Source organism: Lethenteron reissneri, chromosome 13, assembly GCF_015708825.2.
Source record: "Lethenteron reissneri isolate LAM-NWPU_2019-01 chromosome 13, ASM1570882v1, whole genome shotgun sequence".
Lineage (NCBI taxonomy): Eukaryota > Metazoa > Chordata > Hyperoartia > Petromyzontiformes > Petromyzontidae > Lethenteron > Lethenteron reissneri.
This window is the reverse complement of record NC_083791.1, coordinates 8568117-8581080: the sequence shown is the minus strand read 5'-3', so window position 1 is coordinate 8581080 and position 12964 is coordinate 8568117. Positions and strand designations below refer to the sequence as shown.

Genomic DNA, 12964 nt, shown 5'->3' with positions numbered 1-12964 from the left:
AGGGAAAACCTACAGCCAGATGATGGAACTCTGTAGGGTGTTGAACATAGGTGCACGTGGAGAATGCTACGAATTTGACAGTGGAAAAGGAGGTAAGCAACTTGGAATTTTCGCTCAAGAACGTGGCAGGAAACAGCCGTGTGGTTTTGTAGAGCCGTGCATTCCTTTAAGACCGCTCCGTTCATAAACCGAAAATTGAACAAGGTTAAAAACCGCAAAAAACAAACTTTAGTTTGAGGTTGGACAAGCGATGGACTGCAGTAAGAGACAGTCGGAAAGAGGTTTCTGCACGAAAAATTTTGCGATATCGCCACTTGACAAGTGGCATTAAACCCAAGGCCATCACTAATTCAGCCAAAATTTGACAGGTGTGGTTGTGATCCAGTGCTCAGGATGCAAGGGTTAGCAGATTATGCAGATTAACACGTACTCTTAAGTTCTTTCGGTAAAGTCACGTAGGTAAAAAAAAATAGAAATAATAATAGAAATAAAATAATAAATCACGACGTTTCAAGTGATACTGTATCCAGTGATACAGTAAATTTAGCTGTGACGGTCCCACCTGATGACGGAGACTTGTGTTGCCTCCGAAACGTCGTGATTTATTATTTTATTTCTATTATTTTTATTATTTTTTTAATTATTTTTACCTACGTGACTTTACCAAAAAAATCTAAGAGTATGAATCCTTGCAGTCACAAAAGCTTCAAATCTAGATTAACACGTAGTCTTTCTCGACCAATATCATCCAATATCAGCCGGTGTGCTGTACTAGTGACGAATTGGCATGTTCTGTTTACGTGACAACCCTTACTAATTGGCTCTCGGGTGGTGGCGGGTTTAATGACACATTTATATAATGATGCGATCTAACCCAAAAAAAACTGTATTATGGATCATGCAGATTTGTAAAAATAAAATCCCAACCCCCTGGGGTGTACAGCGACAATACAATTGAGGGGGAAGTAAACAAAGATTAAATTAGTTTGCTTTTGGCCTTCTTTATACCGTGTCCCGTTTCCGATTTGCACATTTTGTTCACCGAATACCAAAAATGTAACATGAGCAAATTACTCGAATGCGCTAAAACCTTTGTGTTTACATCGATGCCCACGTGTTTGGTTCGACACGCGTACCTTGCGTGGCAGGAACTGATTTTGAACGACGGATTTAATTACTGTTACGCGCCTGGCAAATCTTTCTCGTGAATTACCTCGTCGAACAAGCGTGGGGGGCGGCAGCAAGCGTCTGCACGAGCAGCCCCGAGTAATGTCAATAATTCCACATTGCTATGGTGGTAGTGGCGACTTTCTCCATAGGCCGAACACCACTTGGTCATGTTAGAAGCGGGGTTCCGCAAAGGAGTTCTCTGCATCTTCTTGGTTCTTTCGGTAAAGTCACGTAGAATGGAAATAATAAAATAATAAAAATAAAACATAATAAAATAATGCTCACGACGTTTCGGCCACAACGCAAGCAGCCGTCCTCAGGTGGAGAACAGGTCTGTCGAGAAGAAAGAACCAAGAAGATGAATCCCTGCAGTCACGAAAGCTTTAAATCGAAATTTAGGGTTCTCTGCACTATTGCGAATGGCATTTTTTGAGGCACAAGGGCATGAGTCACCTCGCCACCACGTGCTGACAAATTACACTCTTAACCGTTGATGAGTCACCGCGTAATCGGAAATTTCTCTTCCAAGTTTTTCATCAAATTGCGCGAGGCTTTTTGCTCACAAATGGCCACGGTGTCCAAAAATGGACTCGCGTTTCAATGAAAGGCGCGGGCAATCGCTCCTACCATCATGAAGCGGCGATTTACTTGCGCACGGTATGGTAACCAATCGGCACTGTGATTCACGTGGAAATAATAATGTCCACCTTTCTTGACGAGAAATGCGCGTACAAATACCACGGTGTCGGAAGGCGCTAAGATGAACTGACTTTTTTCACCCATGCTGGAATGGTGATGGTCCATTCAGTTTTGTGTTAAACAACTTAATCATTCTATAAATAAGCCTTTTCTTTCAAAGCTATAAGAACCTTTTAAACTTTCGACCAAGGTTTCGTGACTGCTGTTTAATGGCCATTCTGACACCTGCCATAGTAGTGTGGAATTGTGCACCGCTGGCTCATGGCTGCCAATGGTAATGTATATAGAGCCCCGTGTTCGTTTAAGCGCACAGACACTGTGAACTCCAATACACACTGGGTTTTTCTGTCACTCTTACAAACTCTCATCCAGTTTACATAAAAAATACGATAAACTCTCAATGTATCGTGGAACAATGTCCTTTTACTTATCCAGGTTTATATAATACCACACACATTGGGTAAACAAAGAACCAGGTCCTGCATAAACAGTAATGCTCCAAGTTAATTCGTTGCAGCAAATCTTTTTGAATCACAAACGACCTCGTAGCTAGACTATGCGCGATAACCCATTTGAGAGGTGTTTGTGTCAAGGTCCACTTTTCCAAAAGCACTCCAAGCTGCTATCATCTGCCTCTTTATTTAAAAAAGAACTTGATAATGAAAGGCAACAGACCAAATGTGCTTAAAGAGGAAAGTGTTTTTTTTTTGTATAAAAAACATGGACATTGACAATGGAAAAGGAACATAATATAACACAAGCTGAAGAAGCATGCCAGAGATGCCTGCCTGGAATTGAGAGAAAGTAGAACGCGTTGAATAGAGATAAATAAATGCTTAATGTAGGTTGAAGACATCATATTGACAGGTTGCCAGGAGGGACGATGGCCGGTGGTGGCCTTGGGAGAGAAACGACGGTGGCAGCAAAAGAAAAGAAAGCAATGAGAACATCCACCGCCCATACGGTGAAACGGAATTGCCGCGCAAATGCAATTTAAGCTCACTGTGAACACAACTTTAACAGAACGTATACAAAGTGCAACCGCAGCGTGAACTCAACTACAAATAAAAAGTGAAATGCGAGTTCTCAAATGACGGCTCTGTGAGCGTGGACTGTGAGCTGAACTAAACAATGGAAACAAGTTAAACTAAAAAATATTGTAAAAATGTCCAGCTAAGGCCCACTGAGCTGTATAGAACTTTTTCAGAAGCGACCTGGCCACAAATGACGGCTCAACAAAGTGGCTTATCATGTGGAAATGTATAGCGGCCAAATACTCTAAACGCGCGTTTCTAAATGCGGAGTGAAAAACCGGAGGACCCGGAGAAAAATATACACGCGACCATGGGGTAAAACCACACAAACTCCAAATATACAGGCGTCAGGGTCGGGATCGAACCCACGACGCCCTGCTTACCAGGAGAGGGAGTTAACATCCTGATGGCAGGTTTATGTTGAATGCGGGAAAACAATAATTGTTGTACCCCACTTCGAAGCATCTACAGTCCATGCTCCCCGTCAAATTCTACCCGCAATGGCCAGCGCGGTGAAATATGGTCAAATAACCCCGGTGACAAACACGGCGTGGGGATTCCCCTCATCCAGCAGTGGAATGACAAAGGGATGTCCACACACACACGCGTGGATACATTGTTCACCTGAAATAAACACAACATTTAACATCCATCGCCACCACAAGCACAACACAGTTACAATGTATCGTTGTTAAGGTTGTTGTACTTCCTCCGGAACCTCCGATTAGCACGGTTGGCTACGTACGGTGCGAAAGAAGTTCAACATACCATACGTAAATACAACAACTTAAACAATAAAGCATGAGACCAGTGGCCGATGAAGACATGTTTGCCTTGGTTTGTCAGTAAGTTCGTGGTAACAAAAAAATTACTTTAAAATGATATTAAACCGGTCAGAGATATGTAACATCCTAACCGCAGTTAACAACAATCACTTGGCATGTGGGAGAGGAGCATTGGCACCAGGAAGATGCACGGTTCTCCAGACAAGACCACCTAAGTTCGATCCCCGGCTATGATCAAAAACATCAGTTGCCAGCGTTATCTGAACCGGTTCCTTGGGAGGGGGCGCGGGGCCCACCTTTCACCAACCAGCGTTGACCTGCGTGGTGAAGTATGCTCAAACAACTCCCTAATTACCGGCTCAGCGTGGGAAGGTCTCCATCCATCAGTGGATCATCATCATTATTTACATCTTATGAAAAGGCTATTCCGCTGCTGAAACGAAATATCACAATCCTGCGATGCAACAATCCACGCGGCACCTCGCGCACGAGACGACCAGCAGTGGATAAGGCTGCCAATCGTCAGTTTAACATGTAGTAGTATGCTTTCGCGACCAATATCATTCGTATAATATAAGAGGTTTTTTTTGGGGTAATCGCGTAAATATATAAATGTGTCGTGAAACCCGCCACCACCCGACACAGCCAATTAGTAAGGTTTGTCACGTAAGCAAAACATGCCAGTTAGTTACTGGTTCAGCACACCGGTACGTTGGAGAGCAAATCCTAAATATTAAACGAAATTTCGATTTAAAGCTTTCGTGACTGCAGGGATTCATCTTCTTGGTTCTTTCGGTAAAGTCACGCAAAAGGGAAATAATAAAATAATAAAAATAAAGCTTAATAAAAACGTAGAAAAGAAATAATAAAATAATAAATACATAATAAAATATTTTATGTTTTATTTTTATCATTTTATTATTTAACAACAATCACTAGGCATGTACATAATAAAATATTTTATTATGTTTTATTTTTATTATTTTATCATTTCCCTTCTACGTGACTTTACCGAAAGAACCAAGAAGATTCAACGAAATGTTGTGGATTTTCTCTCCAACAACACCGGTGTTGCCGTACGAGTAACGAATTGGCACGTTGTTTACGTGGGCAACCCTCACTAATTGGTTGTGTCGGGTGGTGGCGGGTTTAACGACACGTTTATATTTTACGCGATCGAACCCCAACAAAACAAAAAAGCTCTATTAATGTACTTGCCAATTGTCATTTGCACCATTGCTGGGACGCCTTGCATCGATTCGTCGATTCAACCGCTAGCGATCCACGGATCACAACCGTAGAAGTCACGATCCGCGTGAATGCGTGATGACAAACAAATCGAGGCCCGGCGATCCGGGTGCAAAAACCTGAGCACGAATCGATTCCAGATAAGAACGCGCGTTTTGGAATCGATTCCTCGTTACTTTAATCGTTAACAGTAGAATCGCTAAGCGACATCACAGAGCCCAGATCGCTTGTAAACTCGTCAAATCGCTGTCCGCAAAAACTGCAGACTTTGTATGAATTCCCCCACTATTCATTCATTCTCGCAACCACGATGACCAATTCACACGCACACGATACTGACACAGGCCATAGCCAGGAGCAGCTGGTTTCCCCCATTATATGTTACAGAACTGAACTAAACAAACTCTACAAGATGTATTACTGTCCACGTTACGAACCCCCCCCCCCCCCACACGCCTCGGCTTCAGTGTAACAAAAACAAAGCGTCTTTGAGAGAGAAGCTGTCCGCATTTACACGCCACATTAATACAGAGACGTCGCATTGTCGGTTTGTTTTAAAACAACAACAACAATAACAAACTAAAGTAAGTTCATGGAAAAGTGACTTGTGTAGTAGTAGAAGTAGTAGCGAGGAGGAGATGGAGCGAAGCAATCGGCTCGGTGGGGAATTAACGTGCCGAGTTTGTTGGGATAAAGGTGTCAGTAGTTAATTGACGAATATTAAAATGTCAATACACTGGCCGAGATTGTGGTGACGGAACGGCGGTCAAAGCAACATGGAAATAAGAATCAGGAATTAAAGACAAAGACGGCAACAGCACTGGGCAGTGACGGATAGGGTGGACATGGTCTATCTACTGCTGGATGAAGCTAGACATTCATCCACTAATGAAGTGATGATGATTGTTGTTGTTGTTTTTTATTGTACTTGCGGAAGCTAATCAAAGTCGTGCCTGGACATTGGCTCGGATGGGTAACAAACCTTGCACGAAACTAAGTAGCCACATCCATCGCTGCCCTGGACTTCTGCACTCTTTCGTCTGTCAAATCGCCCCAAACAACACCCCCCGGCTGCCTTTACCAACACCGCAATGCCCAGCGTGGAGAACTCCTCTCAAACAACGAGGACACGGCGTTGGCAAGGCTTCGTACAGCACGAGTGGACAGGCCACGGATGAAGATGATGATGAAGATGATGAAGATGATGAAGATGATGATGACAGCTCCAACCTGTCACTAAGCGGTGTGTCTACGTGTAAGTGGACTTCATACAGCACGAGTGGACAGGCCACGGATGAAGATGATGATGAAGATGATGATATGAAGATGATGATGATGAAGATGATGATGAAGATGATGATGATGAAGATGATGATGACAGCTCCAACCTGTCACTAAGCGGTGTGTCTAAGTGGACTTCATACAGCACGAGTGGACAGACCACGGCCGAAGATGAAGATGGTGATGATAAAGATGTGATGATGTGAAGATGGTGATGATGATGATGTGAAGATGGTGATGATGATGAAGATGGTGATGATGAAGATGTGATGATGTGAAGATGGTGATGATGGTGATGAAGATGATGATGATGACAGCTCCGGTCTGTCACTAAGCGGTGTGTCTACGTGTAAGTGGCGTTGTTGCTGTCGTTGTTATCGTTGTTGTCGTTGTTGTTGTCGTTGTTGTCGTTGTTGTTTTGGTGGCGGTCAGTGGCTCGTACCTCGCCGCTGCTGGAGCCGAACGAGGCGCTGAAGGCGCGCAGAGCTCGCTCCATCGCCTCGGCCGGGCCCTCGTTCCGCCTACGAGGTGGCTGCTGCTGCTGTTGTTGTTGTTGCTGCTGCACCACCAGCTGTTGTTGTTGTTGCTGTTGTTGTTGCTGCCCGACGGCGTCGCCCACCCCCGCCGGGCCGCGGTGCCGCGAGCGCGGCCGCCCGTGCCTGCGCCAGGGCCTCGCGGGGAACCGCGAGCGCACGGCGCTGTGAGCCATCATCTCAGCAGCGCCGCCGCCTCCTCCTCCACCTCCTCCACCTCCGTCTCCTCGTCCAACAGGGCCCGCAGCGGTGCCAGTAGCAGTAGCAGCAACACCACCACCCCCTGTGTGTGTGTGTGGAGGCACCGACGACCCGCGGGTCGCAGCAGCAGCAGTAGCGGCAAGGCCGCGAATGCAATCCCCGTAGTCCCGCACGCGCAACAAGCGCGGCTCCCATTGGCCGAGCGGCGTCACGGGGTCGCGCCGCCAGCCAATGGGAGAGGCGCGCCGCGCAAGACGCTCGCTGCGGAATTGATTGAAGCGCGAATCGCGGCGACTCCCGCCACCGCCGGGGGGAGGGGCGGGGGTATGGGGGGAGGGGCGGGGGGTTGGGGGGAGGGGCAGGGGAGTGGGAGGGAGGGGCGGGGGGATGGGGGGAGGGGCGGGGGAGTGGGGGGGAGGGGCGGGGGGATGGGGGGGAGGGGCGGGGGGATGGGGGGAGGGGCGGGGTGGTTGGGGGGAGGGGCAGGGGGAATTGGGGGGGAGGGGCGGGGGAGTGGGTTGGAGGGGCGGGGGAGGGGCGGGGGAGTGGGGGGGAGGGGCGGGGGGGTTGGGGGGAGGGGCGGGGGGGTTGGGGGGAGGGGCGGGGGGATGGGGGGGAGGGGCGGGTGGGTTGGGGGGAGGGGCGGGGGGATGGGGGGGAGGGGCGAAGGAGTGGGGGGGAGGGGCAGGGGAGTGGGGGGGAGGGGCGGGGGGATGGGGGGAGGGGCGGGGTGGTTGGGGGGAGGGGCAGGGGGAATTGGGGGGGAGGGGCGGGGGAGTGGGTTGGAGGGGCGGGGGAGGGGCGGGGGAGTGGGGGGGAGGGGCGGGGGGGTTGGGGGAGGGGGAGGGGCGGGGGGAATTGGGGGGGAGGGGCAGGGGGATTGGGCGGAGGGGCGGGGGGGTTGGGGGGAGGGGCAGGGGGATTGGGGGGGAGGGGCGGGGGGATGGGGGGGAGGGGCGGGGGAGTTGGTGGAAGGGGCGGGGTAGTGGGTGGGAGGGGCGGGGGAGTGGGGGGAGGGGCAGGGGATTGGGGGGGAGGGGCGGGGGAGTGGGGGGAGGGGCAGGGGGATTGGGGGGGAGGGGCGGGGGAGTTGGTGGAAGGGGCGGGGTAGTGGGTGGGAGGGGAGGGAGTTTGGGGGATCCCCCCTTCCTCCCCCACTCCACCCCCACCCCAAATCCGCTCCCTCCCCCCCTACCCCTCCCCCCACTACACCCCCTCCCACTGCGCCCTTCCCCCTCCCCCAACAACATTCGCCACTTTAAAGTGCCGGTGACGTCACCCCGCGGCGCCTGTGCCAGGCTAGGTGCACTTTTGAGGCCGTTACGTGAAAGTGTCCCAAGGTCTCGCTGCTGGCAGGACGGAGGCTCACGGGACAGACCCACGAGATGCCGTGGGGGGTTCACTGACTGAGAATGGCTGGCAGGTGCGCCAACTGCGCGTTTTATCCACCCCGGGGCGCCTCCGCTCGTTTGTTGTGAGCGTCGCTCCCTCTGCCCTCCGCTGTTGTTGTTGTTGGGAGGGCGGCTGCCTCCAACTGCCCGGTAGCAGCAGCGTTCTTCACGACCCCCCCCCCCTCTCACTCCCCGTCTCACCCCCCCTCTCAACCCTCCTCTCACTCTCCGTCTCACCCCCCGTCTCACCCCCTTTAACGCCCCCTCTCAACCCCCCTCTCAACCCCCGTCTCACTCCCCCTCTGAACCCCCCTTTCACCCCCTCTTAAACGCCCCCTCTCACTCCCCCTCTCACTGCCCCTCTTTCACCCCCCCCCCTCTCAACCCACCCCCTATTACCCCCCTCACACCCCCCCCCCCTTAAACCACGCCCCCTCACACACCCCCCCTCTCACCCCTCTAAACCACGCCCCCTCACAAACCCCCCTTTAAACCACGCCCCCTCACACCCCCCCCCTCTAAACCACGCCCCCCCCTCTCACCCCTCTAAACCACGCCCCCTCACACCCCCCCCTCTCACCCCCCCCCTCTCTCACCCCCCCTCTAAACCACGCCCCCTTCACCCCCCCCCCCATTCCTTGCAAAGCTGCAGCCCGCCCCGCCGAGCACTCGCGGCTCCCCATTGGTCGCGCGCCGGGCACGTGGTTGATTTGTGATGATGGTGGGGGTGGGGGGAAGGGGGTTCTACCGCGAGCCAATGGCGAGGCGCCTATCGATTGATTTTGGGCGCGAGGCTCGCGATCGAACTTCCCGCCATCGTCACAAAAGCGCGCTCCGTCCGCCGCTTTATAGCGCGACAGCTGTGGAGCCTTCAATCGGTTCTACCCAATGGCGGTGGTTGTAGAGTAGCAAAAGATAACCGCGTAAACATGGTCGTAGTGAGAGACGCCGTGCGAGGCTTTTGCACTGATCCGTGATCGCGTTGTCAGCGGCGTCGTTCTCAAGCCACGCACTCCGATAACAACATGGGCTTGGAGCCCATTGGTTAATCGCAGTCACGTGGTGGCGATGTTAGCCAATGGCGGTGGGCCGTATCTCGCGTTAGTAGTGGGAAATCTAAAGGCTACGCGCACCAATACATTACATTCCCTAGACAGGATAGGCAGGAATTGCATTCGGTAGAAAAAAAACTGCACAAGTAATCCAAACAATCGCTGATTAAATACTTTGTCTCTTCAACGCAGTGTTTCTAACGAATGTGTTGAGTATTTATATCTGATTAGAGGTGTTTCAAAGTAAAGCTTGACTTTTGAAACACAAATTTAGTGTCCGTTTTTTTTTCTTCCCCTCTAAACACCATTTGGGTATCAATTGTGGAACGTTTTAATTCCTTAGTTATTACGATTAACACCTTAGCAAATGTCATCGTTAAGTAGTCAAAGGACTTGAATGGTAGAACGGTCATCCCAACGTATTAACGTCACCACCCACAATGCACCGCGTGCCGGATGCTACTTCTATTCCTGTGTTGCATTAATGCAAAATACCTTTCCCTTCGCACAAATTAAAAGTTTTGTCATCCCACTAGTAAATTCCTACATATGTTATTGACACGGCCCCACCTAGAAATGTTTAAAAATGTTCTCTTTTAAATTCTCAACGGGCCCCATAGCGTAGAGGGAGAGAGTGGACCTATGAGTATACGGCTGCGCCACCGTTAGGATTAAAAAGGGCATTTGCTTTGGTTGGCACACGGACTCGGGGGTTCCCCCCCTGGCTCCGTGCGGAATCGCTATCAAGAGATTCCGAATGTATAATTTTTAGGACCCGAGGCAGTTAGCGACCGTTCGTCCTGACGCCTCCCTTATTCAGAAACACAAAAATAGAAATAAATGATCGTTTTCTACGGTCTCTTTCTTAGTTTTAGGTTTTTTTATAGATGTTTTGGTGCTAAGTGCTTTCATGTTGACGTCCCCCGTCCGCTTTCTGTTACTGTGTCGGGTGGTGGAGGGTTACGACACATTTATAATTAACGCGATCTGACCCAAAAACCTATATTAGGAATAAATATACAAGCAAGTACAATAGCGCAACATATTCGTCGCTAGAAAAATGGGATAAAAAAATATATTCTAGATTTGAAGCTTTCGTGACTGCAATGATTCATACTCTTGGGTTTTTTCGGTAAAGGCACATAGGTAAAAATAAATTATAAAATAATAGAAATAAAAAAGGATTGCTTCTATTATTTATATGTAAAAATAAATCATAAAATAGTTGATGTCATACAAATAAAATAATTATTACTTTTATACTTTTATTATTGTTTTTCATCTAGGTGACTTTACCGAAAAAACCTGAGAGTAGAAAAATATATTGCCCACGATTTGGACAATGGCCCAAAAACGCATGCCGTTTAAAGCGCGATTATTATTGGTCGCGAAAGCCTCCCGTGTTTAACAAAAACACTGTTCTTGCACAACCTGGCAGACAATGCTTTCGAGTGTTACTCCATCTCGCATGCTTTGTGGGGTTTCTCGGGTTTCCTACCGCATGAAAGCCAAGCTCACGTTTCGATTTAAAGCTTTCGTGACTGCAGGGATTCATATTATTGGTTATTTCGGTAAAGTAACTTAGAAGGGAAATAATAAAATAATAATCAAATATAAATAAAATTCTCACACGACGTTTCGGCCACAACACAAGCAGCTGTCTTGCTTGAATTTTATTTACAACACAAGCAGCCGTCGTGTATGATGTGTGAGTGTATGATGTGTGAGTGAGTGTATGATGTGTGAGTGTATGATGTGTGAGTGAGTGTATGACGTGAGTGAATGTATAATGTGTGAGTGTATGATGTGTGAGTGAGTGTATGCTGTGTGAGTGAGTGAGTGTATGATGTGTGAGTGAGTCAGTGTATGATGAGTGAGTGAGTGCATGATGTGTGAGTGAGTGTATGATGAGTGAGTCAGTGTATGATGTGAGTGAGTGTATGATGTGTGAGTGAGTGTATGCTGTGTGAGTGAGTGAGTGTATGATGTGTGAGTGAGTGAGTGTATGATGAGTGAGTGAGTGTATGCTGTGTGAGTGAGTGAGTGTATGATGTGTGAGTGAATGAGTGTATGATGAGTGAGTGAGTGTATGATGTGAGTGAGTGTATGATGTGAGTGAGTGAGTGTATGATGTGAGTGAGTGTATGATGTCTGAGTGAGTGTATGATGAGTGAGTCAGCGTATGATGTGAGTGAGTGTATGATGAGTGAGTGAGTGTATGATGTGTGAGTGTATGATGAGTGAGTGAGTGTATGAGTGAGTGTATGATATATGAGTGAGTGTATGCTGTGTGAGTGAGTGAGTGTATGATGTGTGAGTGAGTGTATGATGAGTGAGTGAGTGTATGCTGTGTGAGTGAGTGAGTGTATGATGTGTGAGTGAGTGAGTGTATGATGAGTGAGTGAGTGTATGATGTGAGTGAGTGTATGATGTGAGTGAGTGTATGATGTGAGTGAGTGTATGATGTCTGAGTGAGTGTATGATGAGTGAGTCAGCGTATGATGTGAGTGAGTGTATGATGAGTGAGTGAGTGTATGATGTGTGAGTGTATGATGAGTGAGTGAGTGTATGAGTGAGTGTATGATATATGAGTGAGTGTATGCTGTGTGAGTGAGTGAGTGTATGATGTGTGAGTGAGTGTATGATGAGTGAGTGAGTGTATGCTGTGTGAGTGAGTGAGTGTATGATGTGTGAGTGAGTGAGTGTATGATGAGTGAGTGAGTGTATGATGTGAGTGAGTGTATGATGTGAGTGAGTGTATGATGTGAGTGAGTGTATGATGTCTGAGTGAGTGTATGATGAGTGAGTCAGCGTATGATGTGAGTGAGTGTATGATGAGTGAGTGAGTGTATGATGTGTGAGTGTATGATGAGTGAGTGAGTGTATGAGTGAGTGTATGATATATGAGTGAGTGTATGCTGTGTGAGTGAGTGAGTGTATGATGTGTGAGTGAGTGTATGATGAGTGAGTGAGTGTATGCTGTGTGAGTGAGTGAGTGTATGATGTGTGAGTGAGTGAGTGTATGATGAGTGAGTGAGTGTATGATGTGAGTGAGTGTATGATGTGAGTGAGTGTATGATGTGAGTGAGTGTATGATGTCTGAGTGAGTGTATGATGAGTGAGTCAGCGTATGATGTGAGTGAGTGTATGATGAGTGAGTGAGTGTATGATGTGTGAGTGTATGATGAGTGAGTGAGTGTATGAGTGAGTGTATGATATATGAGTGAGTGTATGCTGTGTGAGTGAGTGAGTGTATGATGTGTGAGTGAGTGTATGATGAGTGAGTGAGTGTATGCTGTGTGAGTGAGTGAGTGTATGATGTGTGAGTGAGTGAGTGTATGATGAGTGAGTGAGTGTATGATGTGAGTGAGTGTATGATGTGAGTGAGTGTATGATGTGAGTGAGTGTATGATGTCTGAGTGAGTGTATGATGAGTGAGTCAGCGTATGATGTGAGTGAGTGTATGATGAGTGAGTGAGTGTATGATGTGTGAGTGTATGATGAGTGAGTGAGTGTATGAGTGAGTGTATGATATATGAGTGAGTGTATGATGAGTGAGTCAGTATATGA

At 48.3% G+C, this 12964-nt stretch overlaps 1 protein-coding gene and 1 non-coding gene across 2 annotated transcripts in view; one reads left to right on the top strand and one right to left on the bottom strand.

Moving 5' to 3' along the window:
* Positions 1–7019, bottom strand: part of LOC133342080 (histone-lysine N-methyltransferase 2A-like) — a 72131-nt gene extending 65112 nt beyond the window's left edge. The window contains exon 1 of the mRNA XM_061551005.1: positions 6660–7019. Within this exon, the coding sequence (XP_061406989.1) occupies positions 6660–6929 (270 nt within the window). The 5' untranslated portion in view covers positions 6930–7019. The remainder of the gene's footprint in view (positions 1–6659) is intronic.
* A 3048-nt stretch (positions 7020–10067) lies between these two features.
* LOC133342153 (U11 spliceosomal RNA) lies at positions 10068–10205 on the top strand. Its single transcript, XR_009755096.1, has one exon. It is a non-coding gene; the product is annotated as a U11 spliceosomal RNA (small nuclear RNA).
* Positions 10206–12964: the final 2759 nt, after the last annotated feature.